Source organism: Hyperolius riggenbachi, chromosome 3 (assembly GCF_040937935.1).
Source record: "Hyperolius riggenbachi isolate aHypRig1 chromosome 3, aHypRig1.pri, whole genome shotgun sequence".
In the NCBI taxonomy this organism is placed as follows: domain Eukaryota; kingdom Metazoa; phylum Chordata; class Amphibia; order Anura; family Hyperoliidae; genus Hyperolius; species Hyperolius riggenbachi.
In genome coordinates, this window is record NC_090648.1 from 376,997,582 (window position 1) to 377,021,837 (window position 24,256).

Genomic DNA, 24,256 nt, shown 5'->3' on the forward strand with positions numbered 1-24,256 from the left:
TACCAGGGAATCTAGGAGTCTTTAGGGAGCGATCTGCGTGGAGGGGGCGGGAGGAAGCCCCAGGTATGTATAAAACTTTTATGTCCCCTTGTCTCAGTTGCACTTTCAAGCTTTGTTCACATCTAAAATCAAAATTGCTGACATCTGCATTTTTAGATTGTTAGCGCGATTTATTTATTTTTTTGCACCTTCCAGCGCTCAACTGCGTGCTTTGAATTTGTATAAAGCGCTTTTCTAAGCACTTTTGCAGAGCGATTCTGTTTTTTCACTTCCTGACGTTATTCAGGAAGTAAACTCTTTCATCCGGAAACAAATAAATACAATGCATTTATTTATAGAAGCGCTGGGGAAATCGCTACATAAAGAGTTTTTTCAAGCGCTTTGCGATTTCCCTATACCTTCCATTGAGGCAAATCGCCCCAAAAATGGTACAAGGCAGCTCTTTGGTGAGCGGATCGGAATCAAACCTCTCAGATGTAAACTCTCTCATAGGGAATCATTGCACAAGTGCTTTTTAGGGCGATTTTGAAAATTGCCGGAGCTTAAAGAAAAAGGCGAAAACACCCTAGGTGTGTGATTTGTTCAATTCAGAGCCAAGATTGGCGTTAAAAATGCCCACTGTGTGAAGAACACTTTCATTGTTGACAAAAGTTGGAAATAAGGTACCTCTTTTTCAGATAGGTCTCCCTGCAGTGTGGTAACTTTTTCCTTCAGATCCTTGAGCTCCTTCTTGCAGGTTTCAATCTCTTCCTGCTTCTCTCTCTCATCACGGTCACGCTGTTCCTTCAAACGTTCAATAATTCTCTCCTTTGAGAAATAAAAACAGGTACACAGGCGATAGAATCACTCCAGTGAATAAATATTATTTAAAACCAAGATAATACATTATCCAGGAATAGGTCCTTAAAAGTAAAATTATTGCAGAATTCTAGTTTGTTTTTATTTTTCCCTAGATAAAAAAAAACAACAAAACTGATTACATCAGACCAATGTAAGCAACATTGTCAACCTTGTGTCTAGGTTTAGCTTCTAACCTTTCCTCTTTTTCTTTCTAGTTGTGCTTTAAAGAGACACTGAAGCGAACGTATTTTCCCCATTTTACCTTATAAGTCGCTTCAGTGCTCTCAAGCCAAGTAATCCGCCGTGTCCCCGCCGCTAAACGAGCGCTGCAGAGCCCCCAAATCCATCAGCAAATATCCACAACCAACTTGGTCGTGGATTTTGCTGTGCTGAGGGGCAGAGCTTTCAGCTGTAGCCCTGCCCCTCCTGACGTCAATCGCCGCACAGATCGCCGCCTCTCCCTGCCCCTCTCTGTGAAGGAAGAGTAAGAGGGGCGGGGAGAGGCGGCGATGCGCCGCGATTGACGTCAGGAGGGGCAGAGCTGAAGCTGAAAGCTCTGCCCCTTCTAGGAAATGCCGACCAGATTGCCCTTGGGGATTTGGGGGCTCTGCAACGCTCGTTTTGTGGTGGGGACGAGGCGAATTATTAGGCTTGAGAGCAGGGAAGCGAATTATAAGGTAAAATGGGGAAAATGAGTTCGCTTCAGTGTCTCTTTAAGTGAACATGGCCAGATTTTGGAAAAAAAAACATACATTACTTAAAAAAAGACGCTTGATCAGGCAAATTACATATATCATAACTTATATTTAACAGAATATAAGGCATCACAGAATAACACTACTATTAATAAAAACATAGTATAAAGGAAAATAATGGAATAGTGCCTGTTCAGATTTTTGCATACTCTTAGTTGTCAATACTGTGTATAGTTCTCTTTGAAATTAATAATGGCAAGCGGTCTTTTTTTGATAGTTATGAATGAGGCCCTTTATTTTCTCAGGTGGTAGAGCTGCCCAATATTCTTGGCTAAAAGCCTCCAAGTTCTGTTAGGCCTCTTTTCCTCGGACAGTTGACAGGCAGTACAACTGCTTGCTGCTGCCGCCTGGTAACTGCTCACTGCTGCCTGGCAACTGCTTGCTGAGCACACAGTTCAACTGCCCGTGGAAAAGAGGCCTTAAAGAAAACCTGAACTGAAAATGAAAAGTCAAAATAAACATACACAAGTCATACATGCCTCCTGTATAGTATGCTCCTCGATCTATTGTTCCTCTCCTGCATCCTGTTTGTCCACTGTGATCAATGGAATTCTCCGTCCTCCATTTTGAAAATGGCCATTACCCCATAACAGCTTCCTGGTCAGCACACAGTTACATCGCCCACTTGAGCCATAGGGAAACATGGACATCAGTTCTCCTCTCAGCTGTAACTGACAGCAACTGATATATAACTGACAGCAACTGATAAATTTCAGTTCTGACAAAATATTGTCAGAACTGGAAGGGATTATTGTCAGAAGAAAATGGTGAGCTTCTGAGAGGAACTGATGGCAAGGTAACTATGTAATGTTCATTTGACGTTACCTCATGTGTTTATTTTAAATAATTTTACTCAGTACAGGTTCTCTTTAAAGAGGAACTCCAGTGAAAATGTAATAAAAAAAGTGTTTCATTTTTACCATAATTATGTATAAATGATTTAGTCAGTGTTTGCCCATTGTAAAATCTTTTAAATCCCTGATTTACATTCTGATATTTATTACATGGTGACATTTTTAGTGTGGACAGGTGATGTAGCTGCTGCATGCCTTTTTGGCAGTTGGAAACAGCTGTAAACCGCTATTTCCCCCAATGCAGCAAGGTTCACAGACAGGAAACTGCCAAGAGCACGTACTCAGAATTTCTTTGTGGGAGGGGTTTCACCACAATATCAACCATACAGCACCCCCTGATGGTCTGTTTGTGAAAAGGAATAGATTTCTCATGTAAAAGGGAGTATCAGCTACTGATTGGGATAAAGTTCAATTCTTGGTCGGAGTTTCTCTTTAAAAGTGAACCTCTGGACTAAAAACCTACTCAGCAGAACTAAAAAGGCTTGGTATTTCTTTAACGGTTTTCACAGCATCAGAACTTTGTTTTTCTTACCAAAGCATCATGCATTTTTAGCTAAGCTCCACCCATTAAAGAAAACTGCCCGGGCTTTTTTTCCCTGATGCTGTGCAAAGCATGATGAGATTTCCTATGTTGTTATTCACATTGCCCAGCAACTGGGAGGGGTGATCAGCACACAGGACAGTTGGAACTGTGTCTCATGCTCCCTGTCACCTCCTTTCAACCAAAAAGATGGCTGCTCTCATGAAATCAAACATTTGCCTGTTCTTTTAAAACAGGGTGGGTAAGAGATTATATTACCTATCTATTTATTTAACATAACTAATGTAACCTAATGACAGTATGTTTGTTTAGGCTGAAGTTCCTCTTTAAAGATAAACTCCAACCTAGAATTGAACTTTATCCCAATCAGTAGCTGATACCCCCTTTTACATGAGAAATATAATGCTTTTCACAAACAGACCAATGCGGAAGTGATTCCCCCACTGCACGGAGGGGATTTAGGAGGTAAGGGACCCCCGTTTAGCGGCGCGACAGACACGTGCCCCTGCTGAATATAAGCACTGAAGCGAGATTTATTCTCGCTTTAGTGTCTCTTTAAGTACTGTACGTACTTATGGTGCATCTTAAAAAAGCAAGGAAGCCTTTATTTAAGCTTAAGTGGCTTGTGGGGTTTTCTTATTATCTTGACAAATGATACTGGCAGCTGTGGCTGAAATCTTGGTTGGTCTACCTTACTATGACTTGGTAACAGAACCCCTAACTCTCCACTTGCTTGAATGTTCCAGATTGGCACTTTCAGATTTCTAGATTTTTTTTAATAAACCTTTTTTTTTTTTTTTTTAATTTATTCAAGGCCTTATTACAATTTTTTTTCCTTTCCTTATGACAAGGTGTCCAGCATAATCATAGTTAATATAAAATTATAATTAATTTATATTATATTTATGCATAGACACTAATTACAATCTAATAAGTTACAGGTGTGGACAAAATTAATTTGACAGTGTGTGTATATTATCATCTCCAACTTTAAAAAGCATGTAGATGTTGATTAGTCCCATTTGGGTGTTTTTCGTTATTAAAATTTAAAAAAGGTTGCACACTATCCTGTGGTAGTTCACAAAAGCTGCCAGGATATGCAACATTCTGAGCACAACTGTATATGAATATAGATAGCAGCCATATTTGCTTTTGTGAATGTAGTGTCTCTTCATACTGTACTTGTACCTTACAGTTCCTATTATCCCTACTTCACATCTGGTCTCAGTGTAAATCTGCCAGACTGAACTGGTCTTATTGACCAATACAAGTCTCCCTAGCATTGTCAGAGAAACTATTTATAAAATAGACCGAGCCTTATTAACCTCTTGTTCCTCACACAGGTTGATATATCCTGCAAAATCTAGAGACCACAAACATGGAGCTCTGCCAATGGGGAATACCAACACACATTATCCAAAATATTGGGAGTGGGGGGTAGCATAACTCTCCACCTTCCCCCAGCACCGCCTTCACAAAGCATCCATGTCTTGATGTTATGAACAAGGGCTCATTCTACCACAGTTGCCCAGAAGGATCTCAAATATATTCACCCCTGCCAAGCAATTCCCCCACCTACTTAAAAATACCAAAAGAGAAAATACTGACACTATGATCTTATTTACATGGCAAAGGTCTTTTTATGATTCCAGATAGAACAAGTCCGTCTACACTATTACCCTTACCTACTCTTAAGCAATCCTGTGGATGAATAACATCAGGATAAGGATGCTTGGCCAAAGAGGTGGTTTTGTCCTCCCTCTCAAAGTGTACCTGATGTGACATGATGAGACAGACGTGTACATACAGTGCCAAATATACCCTTTTTCTGCATGAAGGAACTAAGCATTCAGGTATGTAAATGAGTCTCTCCAGTTTGGACCCAGGCACATATGTCTGACAAATGTGTGACCCAGTGCCATTTTAAGCAGTACAATGGCTGGCTTTTAAACAGAGAAATGTGAATGTATTATTTCCCTATTCATTTTAATGTAGCCATGCATGGTTGCTATGCACATCTCTTGGTATGCAGAACAGCACAGTGGCTCACTGTTTCGTTGCACTGCTGCATAGTCTGTTGAGGCAGCAATAGCCGCACCTGTTAGTAAATTAACCTCCCAGTGTTTAGCCTGTTCATCTGGATTGGTGTGAAACCACATGAATCTTGGCAACAGGAGAATGTGATCATGAGATTGAATCTGTATCCCATGAATGACAGTAGCCAGCTAGCTGCAATGCAGTCCTCTACAGCCTAGGTTCTCAGAGTGCGGTTTCAATTAGGTTCAGGTACACTTGAACTTGTCATAGTCAGACTATTAGGTTACTTTCACACCAAGACGTTGCGTTTTAGGGGACGTTAAGGTCGCATAACGTGCCCTTAACGCAACGCATGGTGGTGTTGAAGTTGGACGTCAGATTGAGCCGCGTTATGCGGCTCTCAAAGCAGCCCTCCAGGATAGTGATGGGAAGTCCGGATCTTTTTAAGGATTTGGATAATTCAAATCGAATCATTGAAAAGATCCGGATCTTTAACCCGAATCATTTGAATCATTTTACTAGGGAAGCAGACTGTGTGAAATGACTAGCAGGACAGGACTTTCCCTGCACTGTACATTCTGTATGTTCCTGTTTCTCCCAGACAGACATCCATTGTGAACCGAATCTTTCATTGTGATGATCCCAATGATTCAACTCACAAAAAAAGATCTGGATCAAATGAACGATTCGTTCATGATCCGGACAACACTACGAGTCCCAATATTAATTAGCCATGTGGCTAGTCACTGAGCATGTGCAAACAATCTAACACAGCTCTATAAGGGTATAACGTACAACATGCTGCACTTTCACTTAACGTGCAGCGTTATACCCTAACGCAACGTGGGCACTGTGAACAGCACATTGATTTTACAGTGCTGTGAGTTAGGCTGCGTTACTGGCTGCTGTAACGTGGGACTTTAACGTCCCACTGTGAAACCAGCCTTAAAGTGAATTTTGGGATTTAAAAAAATACAAACCAATATAATATATATATATATATATATATATATATACACATATATATATATATATATATATATATATGTATGTTTGAGTTATATAGCGCCAGCATCTTCTGTGGCACTGTACAATAGCATACAAGGTATATATATATATATTTATATTAATATACAACAACCAAAATAAATATTTTAGTTAATAAACAGCAAAAAGGTATGTGTGAACAGCCCTTATAGATAAATATGGGCTATTCTTTTCAAACAAATGTGTGGAGGGGTTCTCAAAATTATGTTCACAATATAGGGTGCTAAGCAAACAAGTTGTCTCAAAAAGGGGTAGATGCAGAAAAATGATGAGATGCACTGCGCTACAGGATCACTTACAAAGGAAATGATATCAAAGTTTATACTTTAACAAAAACTTTAGGATTTCATATTAAAATAAATTATCAGTTTTAAGTTTGGGTCCGCTTTAAAGAATAGGGAGGGAGACAGCATTAGATAGGGTAGGGACAATAATGAAAAATTATAAAAAAGTATAAACTTACTTTTAAAGTATTGTCCACAGAATGCCTTCAAGTACTCTTGGCCAATAATGCACACACCTTCCATATTAATTGACACTACACAAAACAAGGTTTGGAGGCGTTTGCCAGAATCTCAATCTTCCTGCTGCTGTACCGAGCAAAGCAATCAGGCTGTAATGAAATACTGGAATATGGGCTTCATTGATCTATCAACATGCAGATGTTCTGCTTCTGAATTGTCCAGGGCTGAAATCAGTCCTGGAAAGTTGATCTGTATTCTTGTCCCTGGACTTTGTACTGATTTCACTACAGAAACAACCAAGGACTCTGGACAGCAAAAAGTCTGTGTACTTAAGGATGGGCCATCTTCGTTGGGAAAGTACAAAGAGTGTTTATAAGTTGCTCAATTGTTTTTCTCAAGACAGAGACAGAACGATAGATGTAAGTTCACAGCTGAAATGGTGCCTCCCTGCACAGATGCAATGGCCTGCCAAACCCCAGTAGAAAAAGGTTTAGGGCCCTTTCACACTGAGGATCGCAAACGCTAGCATTTTTTCAGGGAGGCTTTTGTTGCATTTTTTTGTGTATTTTCACTGTATACTTCCGCGATTTTTTAACATTTGTACCTCGCTCGCTCCAAAATGGTGGAAAAGTGATGCATGTACAGTGTTAATGGTTTCTGTGAATTGCAATCACTGCAGTGAGATCACTGCAATATTCTATTAATGTTACACTAGGGCTTTTACCAAAATGAAAGACCAGTTTTGAGTAGAATGACTTTTGTAAGGCAAGTGGTTGCTACAGTAACAGATGTGATATTGTGAGTATATCTCACCTTCTCCGCCAGCGCCTCCTCCAAGGTGGTCAGTGCAGTGTCTGTGTTGGTGGTGTCAGCCTGAAGGGACTTAACTCTCTCCTTCAGGCTGCTGAGCTGCTTCTCCTTGTCTCGGAGTTGCTCCTGCAAGTTCTCAATCTGGAAAAGAAAAAACAAAGTGATTTAGATAGAATCAACAGTAACAAAGGTGAAAATTCATCTTCGTCAGTTGAACCAAATTCAAAACTGAACAAAGAAAATTCAGAATGCATTCAGGGTGATAAGTAAGTATAAACTGTCTGATTTCTGTGCGGGTGTTTTGCCCAAAATGAGCTTTCAGATCAGATGCTTTGACTCTGGTCTGACTCCACTGGCGACATGCTTGTTGCAGGTATATTATAGACTAGAAATATAGACTAGAACCCAACAAGTAATGAAGTATAAAGAACTACCCAATAAATACAATAAATAAAAAGCATTGTACAGTGGGATGCGAAAGTTTGGGCAACCTTGTTAATGATTTTCCTGTATAAATCGTTGGTTGTTACGATAAAAAATGTCAGTTAAATATAACATATAGGAGACACATGCAGTGATATTTGTGTAGTGAAATGAAGTTTATGGGATTTAAAGAAAGCATGCAATAATTGTTTAAAAAAAATTAGGCAGGTGCATACATTTGGGCACCACAAAAAAATGAAATCAATATTTAGTAGATCCTCCTTTTGCAGAAATTACAGCCTCTAAACACTTCCTGTAGGTTCCAATGAGAGTCTAGATTCTGGTTGAAGGTATTTTGGACCATTCCTCTTTACAAAACATCTGTAGTTCATTCAGGTTTGATGGCTTCCGAGCATGGACAGCTCTCTTTAACTCACACACAGATTTTCAATTATATTCAGGTCTGGGGACTGAGATGGCCATTCCAGAACGTTGTACTTGTTCCTCTGCATGAATGACTTAGTGGATTTTGAGCAGTGTTTAAGATCTTTGTCTTGTTGAAAGATCCAGCCCTGGCGCAGCTTCAGCTTTGTCACCGATTCCTGGGCATTGGTCTCCAGAATCTACTGATACTAAGTGGAATCCATGAGTCCCTCAACTTTGATTCCCAGTCCCTACACTGGCCACACAGCTCCACAGCATGATGGAACCACCACCATATTTAATGTAGGCAGGTTTTTTTTTGGAATGCGGTGTTCTTTTTTCCTCCATGCCCCATGCCCAAATAACCCAATTTTAGTTTCATCAGTCACATACAGCACCTCATTCCAAAATTAAGCTGGCTTGTCCAAATGTGCTTTAGCATACCTCAAGAGGCTCCGTTTGTGCTGTGGGCATCACTCTCGCATACAGCATCTCCTTGTGTAAGGTGAGCTGAATGGTTGAACGATGCACAGTGACTCCATCTGCAGCAAGATGATGTATGTCTTGGTGCTGGTCTGTGCATTGACTCGGACTGTTGTCCCCATTCGTTGCTTCTGTCTAAGATTTTACTTGGTGTGCCACTTCAAGCCTTAACTTGAACTGAACCTGTGGTCTTCCATTTCCTCAATATGTTCCTAACTGTGGAAACAGACAGCTGAAATTTCTGAGACAGCTTTCTATATTCTTCTCCTAAACCATGATAGTGAACAATCTTTGTCTTCAGGACATTTGAGGAATGTTTTGAGACCCCCATGTTGCTACTCTTCAGGGAAAATTAAAAAGAGGTGAGGAACTTACAATTGACCCCCTTAAATACTCTTTCATAATTGGTTTCACCTGTGTATGTAGGTCAGGGGTCACTGAGCCAATTTTGAGTTCCAATAATAGTTCTAAAGGTTTTGGAATCCATTTTTGGAATCAAATTTATGAACCTGCCTAATTTTATTTAAACAATTATTGTGCACTTTTTGTAAATCCAATTAACTTAATTTCACTTCTCAAATATCACTGTGTGCGTCTCCTATATGATATGTTTAACCACCTTAGCGGTATGGACGAGCTCAGCTCGTCCATTACCGCCAGAGGGTGCCGCTCAGGCCCTGCTGGGCCGATTTTGATCAAATAAAGAGCAGCACACGCAGCCGGCACTTTGCCAGCCGCGTGTGCTGCCCGATCGCCGCCGCTCTGCGGCGATCCGCCGCGAGCAGCGGCGAAAGAGGGTCCCCCCAGCCGCCTGAGCCCTGCGCAGCCGGAACAAATAGTTCCGGCCAGCGCTAAGGGCTGGATCGGAGGCGGCAGACGTCAGGACGTCGGCTGACGTCCATGACGTCACTCCGCTCGTCGCCATGGCGACGTAGTAAACAAAACACGGAAGGCCGCTCATTGCGGCCTTCCGTGTTACTTTTGGCCGCCGGAGGCGATCAGAAGAACGCCTCCGGAGCGCCATCTAGTGGGCTTTCATGCAGCCAACTTTCAGTTGGCTGCATGAAATAGTTTTTTTTTAATTTAAAAAAAACCCTCATGCAGCTGCCCTGGCGATCTTAATAGAACGCCAGGGTGGTTAACTGACATTTTTTATCGTAACAACCAACAATTTATGCAGGAAAATCATGACGATTAACAAGGTTGCCCAAACTTTCGCATCCCACTGTAACAATTTTCAGTCACTACCCAAAGAGCTTTGCCACCTTGATGTTCCTATTTATGTAATATGTCCTTATTAAACTTGCCATCCTTCCTAATCTTTTAAGCTATGATGCCATATGCCCAATTTGGCCAGTCTGGATTATTTTCCTGTTGGGCAATTCATGATATGGTACTCATGCCCTCAAATGAAGTAGATTGTTGACCACAAAACGTGTTAGGATGTTCTCTTTCTTTGAAGGGAATCATTCATACCCATGTACTTGCTGGCCTTTTAGCCAAGTAATTAAAAAAATAACAGTGTATATAACGATCCTGTCGTTTCTTCCCCAACAAAATTAATGGAAATATGTCTTGTGTTTCAGCCACATAAATTGTGTCTTTCTATATTAACCTTTGGTATAATGAATAAGCAAATACAACACCCATTTATCATTGTGAATAGCATTTTATGTTTATTGTGGGAAGGGCATAATTTACGGCTGTGAAATCACACCAGTAGAGTAGCTGAGAACTACAAGGGCTTAACAAAATAGGTAGACCTAGAATCTACTTTCATTCATCTTTTCCCATTTCTAGTGTTATGTGGACCCCTATGGCAATACCTTCTAGCCCTCCTCCCATAATTCTAGACTACCTATTACTGTTAACATATAGAGCAAATATATATATATATATATATATATATATATATATATATATATATATATATAAATAAGAGAGAGAGAGAGAGAGAGAGAGAGAGAGAGAGAGAGAGAGAGAGAGAGAGAGAGAGAGAGAGAGAGAGAGAGAGAGAGAGAGAGAGAGAGAGAGAGAGATATATATATATATATACCGTATATACTCGCATACAAGCCGAATTTTTGACCCCCAAAAAGGGGGTCAAAAGTTGGGGGGTCGGCTTGTATGCGAGTCTTCCCTGGTGGTCCGTGGTCCGCGGCCCCCGCTCCCCCCGCTGCCGCTGCTATTACTTGTTTCGCAGCGGCTTCCTGGTCCCCGGCGGCGCTTCCTCTTCCCCGCTCTCATGCCTCTATGAAGAGATCACAGCAGCGCGCCCGGCGCTGCTGCTCTGATAATGCAGGGGGCAGGAAAGAGCGGTTCCCATGGTAACGGCGATACAGATCGCCGCTACAGGGAGCCGCGCTCTTTCCTGCCCCCTGCATCATCAGAGCAGCAGCGCCGGGCGCGCTGCTGTGATCTCTTCATAGAGGCATGAGAGCGGGGAAGAGGAAGCGCCGCCGGTGAACCAGGAAGCCGCTGCAGGTAATAGCAGCGGAGGGAGCAGGGCACTATACCGGCCACTACCTACCTACACTGGGTACTATACTAGCTATACTGGGGCACTACCTACCTATACTGGGCACTATACTAGCTAAACTGGGCACTATACTAGCTATACTGGGGCACTATACTAGGTACTATACTAGCTATACTGGGGCACTACCTAACTATACTGGGTACTATACTAGCTAAACTGGGCACTATACTAGCTAACCTGGGCACTTTACTAGCTATACTGGGGCACTATACTAGCTATACTGGGGCACTACCTACCTATACTGGGGCACTACCTACCTATACTGGGCACTATACTAGCTATACTGGGAACTATACTAGCTAAACTGGGCACTTTACTAGCTAAACTGGGCACTATACTAGCTATACTGGGGCACTATACTGGCTATACTGGGGCACTCTACTAGCTATACTGGGGCACTCTACTAGCTATACTTGGGAACTCTACTAGCTATACTGGGGCACTCTACTAGCTATACTGCGCACTATACTAGCTATACTGGGGCACTACCTACGGTACCTAAACTGGGCACTATACTGGCTAAACTGGGCACTATACTAGCTAAACTGGGCACTATACTAGCTATACTGGGGCACTACCTACCTATACTGGGCACTATACTGGCTAAACTGGGCACTATACTAGCTATACTGGGGCACTACCTACCCATACTGGGCACTATACTAGCTATACTGGGACACACTGGGGGGATTACGCGGCCTGCACCAATCCAGCATTTCCTACCCCCGGCTTATATGGGGGTCAATCATTTTCCCCTGTTTTTTCTTGGAAAAGTTGGGGGGTCGGCTTATATGCGAGTATATACGGTATATATAATTTTTTATACAGGTCCACTCTTCACTTGAATTGTAATTTTGGAACTTTGATTGTAAGCCTGGTTGCACACCTGGTGGTGGGAAGTGTGGAAGAACAAGGGAATCAAGGTAATTGCTGATGTGCTGACCAATGGTAAAACAGATGACATGATCCCAACTGACACGTAACTTTGACTTACCTGCTCCTGAAAAAATTATTTTACATATCACAGGGTCTATAACAAAAGCTCTGAAAAGGAGTCTCTCCTTGAAACTAACCCAATAGAAAGAACATTTTGTAGGTTTAGCCAAGAGAAGGGCAAGATTAATATGTTCTGCAATCTGATATATATATATATATATATATATATATATATATATATATATATATATATATATATATATATATATATAAACAATCTGAGTTTACTATAGCCATGCCCAAGTAGCAAGAAAGGTTCAAGGGGAACTGGGATTCCGAACAATGGCAATCCATATTTTTAAATATGGCTAGCTCATCCATAAAGTGTACAACAAAAGAAAGGAGTTATGGAATGGTTTATGACTGCTACAGAATCCCAGTATGCCTCAAAAACTTTGCCATATGGATCTGTCTCTCAAAGATCACTGCTTTCCTGTTGACAAAGTGCACTGCTGGTGGGGGTACCACAAGGTCAATAGATTTTGAAAAGTCTGATTTTTCCTGGCGACCAGTCTTGTAGCGTACTGTTCAACTTGGACTTAGGTGTCCTTATTTAACTACACACTACATTCTACTGAGCCAAAATATAAAATGCAGCCTAATCTGCGAGATGGAAATCTCATACCCTCTCTAAGGGCTATTTTCTACTAGGATGTGATCCCTATCGTACTGTGATTGTGATCGCAATTCCTTGCGTCAGGCTGCGACTATGTGAACTTGTTTACAAACAGATGGAAAAAGCAGCAGGGATGACATTTGTGATCAGGTAAAATTGTCTTGCAATCGCACTGCAGTAATAGAACTGGTCCCACGCAATTTCCATTTGTATTTTATGATCCACAAGCAATTGAAATCAGACCACAAACTTCTGGTAGCGGAGCACAGCTCCAAGACTGACCTAGAGCATAGAATACAAAAGATTTACCAGTTTGAAAGAAAAAAAAACACACTTCTTATTCCCTTAACTACAAGGGAGCTTCAGGGGCGTCTCTAGCCATTTTGTCCCTCCAGGCGAGAAATCCTGTGGTGCAAAGGTGATTGCCCCCCAGCCCCATACACCCCACCCCCGTGGTGAACACCACCCCTGTGGTGAACCCCACCCCCCAAGACCCCCGAAAATCATAATACAGCAGTGTTTCACCAGAAAATACACTTATTGCGGCATGGGTTCACCAGAAAATAGTTGTAATGCAGCAGAGCGTTTCACCATAAAATATACTCATTGCGGCATGCACACAGTACACACAACACACACACTATACACAGTACACACACACACACACACACTATACACAGTACACACACACTATACACAATACACACACACACACACACACACACACACACTATACACAGTACACACACACACACACTATACACAATACACACACACACACACACACACACACACACACACTATACACACTATACACTATACACACACAGTAGATATACACTATACACACACACTATGCTGCTACCAGGGGAGGACTGGGACCTTTAGGCCTGTGGGGAAACAGACTTGAGGCCCATTATCATGGCAGCCTCAGCCCAAATTATCAAGTCGCATTTGCAAATTGCTAGCGATTGCTATTGCGATTTTGTCGTGCACCAGTCCAGAGGGAGGAGGAGTGGAGTGAGACTGAGAATTATTATTATTATTATTATTGTTTTATAAAGCCCCAACATATTCCGTGGCGCTGTACAAAGTGAGAAACAAACATGGGGTACATAATACAGACAATGGTGTACACTAATATACAAGATACATAATTAGTGACAAAATACAAAAAAATGATACAGCATACAGAATACAAAATACAGAAGTGGTAATGACAGTGATAAAAATAACATGATGAATAAAATGTATAATGATTTCAAAGACACAAAAGGGGGAGAGAGCCCTGCCCTTGCGAGCTTACAATCTAAAGGAGAACAGCAGGAGATGGAGCAGAGAGCTAATCTGTATTGCAGTCCCAAATTACACAGAGACTAGTTGCTGGTAATAGGACTGCTGTCCCTGCCAGTCTCCCACACAAGTCAGAAAGCAGCCCTCCTGGAGTCTAGGGACTGTCAAAACGTTTCAACCTGTTTAACACCTTATCTGCACATGCAGTCATAACAATGGGGAGAGACAAGACAGATGTTTTCCCAGGGACCCTCCAGGCAAGCTCTGCATCATGCAGTGTATATTTACTAGCTTGCCTGTCCTAATTGACCTTTTATCAGCTAGCCTAGTGTTTCATACTGCCGTACAACAACAAACCTGAATACACCAGACCATCCCTAAATCACTGAATAAAAGCCTGGGGGGCAGTCCATGCCTGGCTGCTAATCCTGCTATGCTCAGTCTCTACATCCACTCAGTTACCAGTAGCAGAGAGAGAGGAACTGAATGAATCAGAGTGAAGAGTCAGGACTCAGAAGCTGATGCTGTACTCGGAGCCTTCTCTCACTGACTCATTACTGTGGTTCTTTAAATCATTGAGCTGAAGGAACTGAATTAATCAGTCAGTGAATCCAGTTATGAGTCCAGTCAGGCGCTGCTGTTAGCTGCTGCTGTGTAAACTGATACCTGAGTGGGCTGAGAGGCATTTCTTCTCTCACTACTCAGCAGCGCTCCTGGCTCCTCCTGCCGCTCTAGGCAGGAATGTATAGCTGCCTGGTGGGTGAGACGGCTCTATGGAGTTTAATGCAATTTGGGACCTGTGGTCAGTTGGGACACTTTCATGTTGGTAAAATATTAGCTAGCCTTGATAAATTAAGATCAAGTCCTGACATTAGGACTGTGGGCATATTGCTATTTCTACTTCCAAGAAAGTGTCACTTTGTATGGTTTTGCAACATTTGAAATTTCGAGAGACTTTGACATATCTTTTGGACCTGGACTTTGTATCTTTGCTTTTTCTTAGTGGAAAATAAACAGATTGTGAACTAGATCAGTAAATATCAATTTCTGAAAGCTAGAAATCTACTATTCTGCATGTTACTGCATGGATTTTTTTTTCCAATTTCTCTCTGTGAACATCCAAGAGGCAAGCAAGGTCACGGTTTAACCACAGAAGTGAGGCTAGCCTGGTCTGGCTGGGAGGATGAACACACCTCTGAGTTTATGGCCCTGTTTTGCTGCCCTTTAATTAATCACAACTTCTGGCCACAACATGGCCCTTCGAAGATCATTACGCGTGCAGCTCGGACCCAAGTTCCAAAAATACCTGCAGACATAAAATAGGTTCTTTCAGAAAGATAGGTCAAAGCAGGAAGTCCCGAGAGACAAGACGTGTTTGTCGTCTGAAAACACCTTTAAGATAGTGAGCAAGAATTAATGTGCTTCTCTTAACCAAACTAAAGAGGACACTGAGGTCACTTGCTGCAGTACTTCTCCATGTGTAATCCATTCACTGCTTTAAGTCTTAGAATGAACTTATCAGGGTTCCAAGTGCCTGTACATCGAAAGTATTGTTTAAAGTGTATTTCCAGTCACAGAAGAGAGACTGCACAACTTTCAGTAAGGCCAGGCTGAAATCCAACAATATAATATATGGAATTGTTTTAATAAGGTCTTGCTGTGGCAGTCTAAAAATGTTGCAGACACCTCTTATGCTTTAACACCAAATGACAGCTTGCATGGCTGCTGAAAGCGCAGGTCAGAAAACCCATCTTCTTCCTCCCCATCTAGATTGAGTGAATGGGCATGAGATTTTGAAAAAAAGAGTTGTGTTTTGGGGGCAGCACGGTGGCAAAGTGGTTAGCACTCTTGCCTTGCAGCGATTGGTCATGTTTTGAAACCCAGCTATCTGCACAGAGGTTATATTTTCTCCCCGTATCCGTGTGAGTTTCCTTCGGGCATTCCAGTTTCCTTTCACATTCCAAAAACACACACAAGTTAAGTGGCTTACCCCTATATTGTCTCTAGACTACGATACACTACACGATACATACATAGACATAGGACTAAAGGTGGCCACACACGATACAATAAAATGATCCGATTTTACGGCAATTCGATAAAAAACCGATCGGATCTCCCGAAAAAAATTGAAAGCTTTTTTTCATTCGACGGAAAAATCCGAACGGATTTCCTGTTTTTTCGATTTTTATCTATCCGAATGCCAGATATTTTTCTTCAATTTCTCTAAAGATTGTAAGGTGTGTGTTAGATTGTCAGTTTATTAATATACACACCCATGCAATTTTCCCAGAATTTCCAATCATTTTATCATAATTGGGGAAAAATTGAACATAGGTGTGTGGTACATTGTAACATTTCAAAAAAATGACCAATCAGTCAGAAAAAATTGATTGCAATTCTTAAATTAAACAGATATTTAAAAAATTGTATGGTGTGTGGCCATCTTAAAGAGAACCAGAGATGAAGCACCCTCTTGTATTTTACCTTATAAATCAGTGGGAACATGACAGTAAACACCTAATCTGCCCTTTGTTTCATTGTTCTGTGTGTAATCTGACTTATCACCTCTGATAAGAATCCCCGACTGAGCAGTCAGGCTGCTCCGTCTAGCTTTGCTACAGAAAGATTATAGCTAAGTCTGTCTTCTGTGGTGTTATTTCAAGCCCAAGCCTGCCCCCTTGTGGCTCTGCTATAATGACTCAGCAATATTCATTCCCAGCAAAGCCAGATTTAATTGCTCAGTCTGGGATTCTTGTGACTGCTGATAACAGACACTTTTAGCAGTGAAGATGAAACAGAGAGCATGGTAAGTGTTTTCTCTAATGTTCTTACTGATATACATGGTAAAATACACAAGGGTGCTTCGTCTCTGGTTCCCTTTAAGGTAGGGATTAGATTGTGAGCCCTTCTGAGGGACTGTTACGTGACAAGATAATATTACTCTGTACAGCACTGCAGAGGAGGTTAGCACTTTATAAATACTAAATAATAATAACCATTGCCCAGCCTAAAAGTGGAGTATAAGAGCCAAGAAAACGGGAAAAGGCCATTAAGGACATGCCCGATGAGTTAATCCAAATGAGTTCTAGAAAGAGGCACGAGGGCCTCATAATCAGCATTTTGAGATCTATAAAATGGGACTTGAGCTGTAACTTTTTATGTAAATGTGGGCTGTGTAACTTGTGTGGGTGTTGGGGAAGTAAACGTACATGAAACCTTGAACTGACCACACAGATGAAAGAGATCATTGCTGCTAGTTTGCTGCAAACTGAAATACAAAGCCAACTTCCAAGGGCATTAAATGGCAAAGACTTCTGCAGCACTGATCAAGTTTTATGGCAATTTTCTGTCAAAAGTAAATCTTCCTCTCAAAATTAAACCTAAAAATGTAAAAATTCGAGCCAAACAATTATCAAATAAAAAAAAAATATATACTTGTCAACCCATTATATGTCCACATAACCAAAGTAAAATCATTCACAGCGAACTGATGTACCGGTAATTTTGCTTGGCTCAGGCTGACTGTAGTGTCGAGGGTTCATGTTTGATGCAGCAGCCCAGCTGAGTTTGTCTATGTCCTGCAGAATATTTATATATGATCAGCAGGGTGGCGGTGTCAACTTTGCGGATGTTTGTGCATCTGGTGCAAAGCTGGAGAGCTAGAACTATCTATTTCTCATCAAAATGGTGGACTGAGCAGATTCAAGGCCTCTGCAGTTCCTGCAACCAATTAGGATTTCGGGGTCAGTGACTTCTTACAAGAGATAAGAAGAGCAGCTGGAATGTGACACCCATTGTGAGGACAAGTGATGACAGTGATCCTAAACCAACTGCCAACTATCTAACAAAGATGCTGGCACAAGAAGAGAGTCAGCCGTGGCCGTGAAGCTTAAAGAGAACCTGCCACGGAAGTACTAATAAAATGGCACTACTAGAATGTTAAGTAAACTGAAAATGCAGTAAAGACCAGTATTGTAAATCCAAGATTGCCAGAGCAAGATTTACAACAGAATGAAGTGGTTAAAGAGGAACTCCAGTGAAAATAATGTAGTAAAAAAAGTGCTTCATTTTTTACCATAATTATGTATAAATGATTTAGTCAGTGTTTGCTCATTGTAAAATCTTTCCTCTCCCAGATTAACATTCTGACATTTATTACATGGTGACATTGTTACTGTGGGCAGGTTATTTAGCTGTTTCTAGCTGCTCTGTCTGTTAGACAGCTAATAACAGCTATTTCCTGTCTCTGAACATTGTTACATTGTGGCAGTTTGCCAGCAGTACCGCGGTCTTCAGAGCCTCTTGTGGGAGGGGTTTCAGCACAAAATCAGTCACACAGCGCCCCCTGATGGTCTGTTTGTGAAAATCATTGTCTTTCTCATGTAAAATGGGGTATCAGCTACTGATTGGGAAAAAGTTCAATTCTTGGTTGGAGTTTCTCTTTAAACCCATGAAATACATTGCATCACTGTAGTAATAAACTTGTTTATTATCACATAATGGTGGTTACTTCAGGCACCCAATCCCTACTTTTCAGATTCTTACTCTGTACTTTTGGAGCCTGTTACACTCCATGTGTATAACAGCTAGAGGGGACTGCATCCCTGTTGTCTAAAAGCTTTGTGTACACATGGCTGATTTAAGTCAGCCGAGACAGCTGATAACAACCGCCTCAGCTGACAATCAGGTCTGTGGAGCCCAATGACCCCCAACGCCCAAATTGCAAGCGTTGGGAGCCAAACCCTCCCGCCGATTCCATCGTTCACACCGTTCCCCCGCCCATCGTGTGATGTCACGCATGTGCCGCTCAACCCCTCCCCCTGCATAGCAACACAGCGCTTCGTCAGTTACAGAGATGACACACGTGTGCAGGCTGGCCCAGCGATGTCACCCAAGGGGAACAGCTCCGGGTCCCCAATGGACGACATCAGTGGGAAATGTATACGAGCCCTAAAGGCCTGGGACCCACTACGGGTGATGGGTTTTTGTAATAAAACTAACCTTTTGTGGTAATAAGGCTCTTTGCACTGAATTAATATGGATGTGATTACTCTGCACAATAATGTGAATTGCCTTCACGAAAACCGCAGCTGCAAAACAACATTTGTGCCTCTGCCAAACCATTTAGCCATGACTGTATGAATACCAACACATTTTAAACAATTTCCCAATGCAATAAATTCCACTCCAATAAAAAAATGATATATGCTTGATGTGAGATAAGGATACAGAGGTAAGAGCAGGTCTAACTATCCTAATTGTAATATTGTCACTGGTGGCTGTGTATGGCCATTGTGACTTTCTTCCCCAACTTCCACCAACTAAGCAATGCTGTCTTCTGGTAGAGGGAAGGTGTTGCTGAGCTGCCAGTCTCCAACTCTCCCAATGGGAATTCTGGAGGGGGCTGGACCAAGCTGTCACTTAGCCCCCTTCATTCTGGGGAAAAAGGAGGCATAGTCACTTCATATTTCATAATTATAAATGTTTTTAAAAAATGAAACAAAATGAACTTTCAACACCTACACATGTATAGATAGTGGCTGACTTTCGCTTCACTGGCTGTCAGTCACTAGGGAAGCCTGGTGGTGGCAAGTACAATAATTCTCAAACCCCCATTATGTGGATCACATCACTGCAATTGTCATGTGAGTTGCTGGGGTCTGGTACTGGTTGCTAGGAAGGGGAAGTGAAGAGGTGGCGGGATCTTAAATGCAATCATTAAAACTAAAGTTGAACTACAGCTTCAAACCTGAACCTTCTGTTCCATTATTCTCTTATCAGGCGGTGAAACACTTGAAAGTCTGTGTTCATAATATCTGCCCCATATCACATATGGACAACCTAAAACACTGAAAACCAAGAAGTGTTTTATTTTTAAGATTACTTGTACTGGCATTCATATTGTATAATGTAAAATCAATTACTGTACATCTGAAGCTCAAAGGAGCTAGCAGTGTCCAAGAAAAATGAGAGCAGAGTGCCATCTAGTGGTCATGTAAAACAACTACACTCACAATAATTCAAAACAATTAGCTGAAAGCGAAGTAGTATCATTTACTTTAGTTCTGTAATGCAGACATAGTATGTATCAGATCAATATTATGCACAGCTATATTTAGGACTGAAGTAATCGCTGTTAAAATAGAATAAAAGGCAGAATGCATTTAGTTATAAGCAAGAAGGCTGTCTAAAGAAGGATAAAAAGATTTGTATTGCAGTGAACAGTACAAAGCATATGGCTGTTGTGGGCAAAGAGATATCACATCCAATTTCTGCTGATATTTGATCTAATATCCAGTGAGGCATTGTGGTAAGGTGATCAATTTACATTTTCAGGTACATATTAAATGTTTTCCACTAATATAAAGTACTGTATACAGTGGAGGAAATAATTATTTGACCCCTCACTGATTTTGAAAGTTTGTCCAATGACAAAGAAATGAAAAGTCTCAGAACAGTATCATTTCAATGGTAGGTTTATTTTAACAGTGGCAGATAGCACATCAAAAGGAAAATCGAAAAAATAACCTTAAATAAAAGATAGCAACTGATTTGCATTTCATTGAGTGAAATAAGTTTTTGAACCCTCTAACAATAAAAGACTTAATACTTAGTGGAAAAACCCTTGTTTGCAAGCACAGAGGTCAAACATTTCTTGTAATTGATGACCAAGTTTGCACACATTTTAGGAGGAATGTTGGTCCACTCCTCTTTGCAGATCATCTCTAAATCCATAAGGTTTCGAGGCTGTCTCTGTGCAACTCTGAGCTTGAGCTCCCTCCATAGGTTTTCTATTGGATTAAGGTCCAGAGACTGATTAGGCCACTCCATGACCTTAATGTGCTTCTTCTTGAGCCACTCCTTTGTTGCCTTTGCTGTATGTTTTGGGTCATTGTCGTGCTGGAACACCCATCCACGACCCATTTTCAGTTTCCTGGCAGAGGGAAGGAGGTTGTCGTTCAGGATTTCACGATACATGGCTCCGTCCATTTTCCCGTTAATGCGATTAAGTTGTCCTGTGCCCTTAGCAGAAAAACACCCCCAAAGCAAAATGTTTCCACCGACATGCTTGACGGTGGGGACGGTGTTTTGGGGGTCACAGGCAGCATTTTTCTTCCTCCAAACACAGCGAGTTGAGTTAATGCCAAAGAGCTCTATTTTGGTCTCATCAGACCACAGCACCTTCTCCCAGTCACTCACAGAATCAGTCAGGTGTTCATTGGCAAACTTCAGACGGGCCTGCACATGTGCCTTCTTGAGCAGGGGGACCTTGCGAGCCCTGCAGGATTTTAATCCATTGCGGTTAAATGTGTTTCCAATGGTTTTCTTGGTGACTGTGGTCCCTGCTAATTTGAGGTCATTCACTAACTCCTCCCGTGTAGTTCTAGGATGCTTTTTCACCTTTCTCAGAACCATTGACACCCCACGAGGTGAGATCTTGCGTGGAGCCCCAGAGCGAGGTCGATTGATGGTCATTTTGTGCTCCTTCCATTTTCGAACAATTGCACCAACAGTTGTCACCTTCTCTCCCAGCTTCTTGCTAATGGTTTTGTAGCCCTTTCCAGCCTTGTGCAGATCTACAATTTTGGCTCTGACATCCTTGGACAGCTCTTTGGTCTTTCCCATGTTGGAGAGTTTGGAGTCTGCTTGATTGATTGATTCTGTGGACAGGTGTCTTTTATACAGGTGACTAGTTAAGACAGGTGTCCTTAATGAGGGTGACTAATTTAGTAGAAGTGTCTAACCACTCTGTGGGAGCCAGAACTCTTAATGGTTGGTAGGGGTTCAAAAACTTATTTCACTCATTGAAGTGCAAATCAGTTGCTACCTTTATTTAAGGTTATTTTTTCGATTATCCTTTTGATGTGCTATCTGCCACTGTTAAAATAAACCTACCATTGAAATTATACTGTTCTGAGACTTTTCATTTCTTTGTCATTGGATAAACTTACAAAATCAGTGAGGGGTCAAATAATTATTTGCTCCACTGTATGCCCAGCATTACTCCTTGTCACAGTGTCTGATAAAATATCAGTGGCTGTTTAATTGAGGTCAGTGAACACAGCTGTTATAAACAGAAATAAAACAATGGAGAAAAAGTGAAGAACTGCAGAGAACTTGGGCTACTCCAAATTTTACTTTAGCCGATATGGGCTGATTTTAAACAATAGTGATTTTGAAGAACCCAATATGCTCTCTACATATGCAAGGGGGTAAAACAAGCAGAAAATACTGTTACTTTTTTTCCTCACATGTTAACTAATTTGCAGGTAGATGATCGGATGAAAAAAAAGGGAGGGGAAAGAAAAAAAAAGGGGGGGGGGGTCTCACCTTTTTCTGCAAAACGTTGACTTTCCTCTCTTTAACATCTAGCATATCCTTGAGATCATGGATTTCCCCGGACAAAGTACCTTTCTCCTCAGACATTTCCTGGATCTGTTTGGTTTTCCTGTTCAGCATAGTCTCTTTCTCCTCCAGACGCAAGCGAAGAGCATCCACCTACAGGCCAAGACAGGATGCAAAACGATGTGTCACTATGCATATTTGGCATTCTAACTCCACCTTACACTACATCTATAAAGCCCCGCATTCACTGCTGGTTCGATCAGGGAATGCTCAGCAACGCGGTCCAAAGAACAATAGTTCCCCGATACATCTTCTTACGTGTGACGTCACACAACAGGTACGAACGAGAGTTCAAACTATTGTGGCATATTTTGCAGGAGTAGTTGGGCATTCTTAAAGATCCGATTCGCCATGATGGTTGTTAATACCAAGCGTAATTTGCCTAATTGTGCACACGTACCCATATTGCAAGACTGTGAAAATGATAGCTCATTGCACAAAAAAATCATTTTCGCTGGAAAAATAGCTTGAAAAATCGCAACATGGGTACGTAGCTTAAAGGGGTTCTGTGGGGGAACTTAAGGATAAAAACCGCCACTTATCTGGGGCTTCTATCTGCCCCATGTAGCAGTAATGTCCCACGCCGTCCTTCTCCGATCTGCTGGTCCCCGCCGCTGGCACCAGGCATTATTTGTCTGGCATAGCCGAATAATGCACGCTGCTGTTCGTGTCCTCAGCAGCTTACTGCGCAGGCGCAGTACGAAGTTTTCTTGTACTGCGCCTGCGCAGTGAGCTTCCAATGATGCGGGCGGGAGCGAGCAGGCCGCGGCCACTGGCGCACAGCTGCAGTTGGACAGCGTGACGCGCTAGACCGGTGCCGGCGGCGGGGAACGGCGGATGGGAGGAGGACGGCGTGGGACATTATTGCTACATGGGGCAGATAGAAGCCCCAGGTAAGTGGCAGTTTTTATCCTTAGGTTCCCCCACAGAACCATTTTAACTTTAGTTCTGTCTTCAAACGGCAATTGCCAAAGTCAACTGTAAGCTTGGTCAAGTAGATCTAAAAACTTTAAAATTTCCTTGGGAGGCGGTGGTGGACTCATCTCCCCGAAGCAGACATGATACTGTCGGTTTTAGTACAAACAAATATTCCCGCTGCCTCAGGCAATAACGAACAGGAGGAGTACACACAGTGCAGTCTTAAGGTCACGATAAGTGCCTCTGTGTCACCTTAAGACTGCACTGTGTGTACTCCTGTTCGTTATTGCCTGAGGAAGCGGGAATATACCCGCGAAACGCGTTGCGCTGTATGTTGGAGTATATAAATAAATTTGTTTGTACTAAAACCGATAGTATCATGTCTGCTTCGGGGAGATGGGTCCACCACCGCCTCCCGAGGAATTGTAAAGTTTTTAGATATATTTTAGTCTGTTGGCGCCTCTGTTCTCCTTACAATATCAGCATCCACCCCTGGTGGAGGGGTTGAATTCCCTTTCTTCTCCTAATCTACAGAGAGCGATATCTTAATCCTGAGTGAGGACAGGCCTAATCTCCTCAGATGCCTACACAGTGGTTGCCTAATTGGTAACCCTGACTTGTGAGTATATCTATCATATACTTTTCCATTTACCCATCACCCAACTTACTACACTATATTGGGCTCTCGGTGTCCCTTCTTTTTCTTTTGTAAGCTTGGTCAAGCACAGCTACTGCAGTTTGCAGGACAAATATATAGAACTTAAAGGACAACTGTAGTGAGAGGTATATAGAGTCCTGCCATATTTAT

At 41.9% G+C, this 24,256-nt stretch overlaps 1 protein-coding gene across 13 annotated transcripts in view; it reads right to left on the reverse strand.

Moving 5' to 3' along the window:
* Window positions 1–24,256, reverse strand: part of ERC1 (ELKS/RAB6-interacting/CAST family member 1) — a 393,540-nt gene that overhangs the window by 209,786 nt on the left and 159,498 nt on the right. For all 13 annotated transcript variants that reach the window (XM_068277245.1, XM_068277243.1, XM_068277242.1 and 10 more), the window contains 3 exons: window positions 22,456–22,623; window positions 7,352–7,489; window positions 667–807 (listed from right to left, as the gene is read on the reverse strand). In XM_068277245.1, the coding sequence (XP_068133346.1) occupies window positions 667–807; window positions 7,352–7,489; window positions 22,456–22,623 (447 nt within the window). The remainder of the gene's footprint in view (window positions 1–666; window positions 808–7,351; window positions 7,490–22,455; window positions 22,624–24,256) is intronic.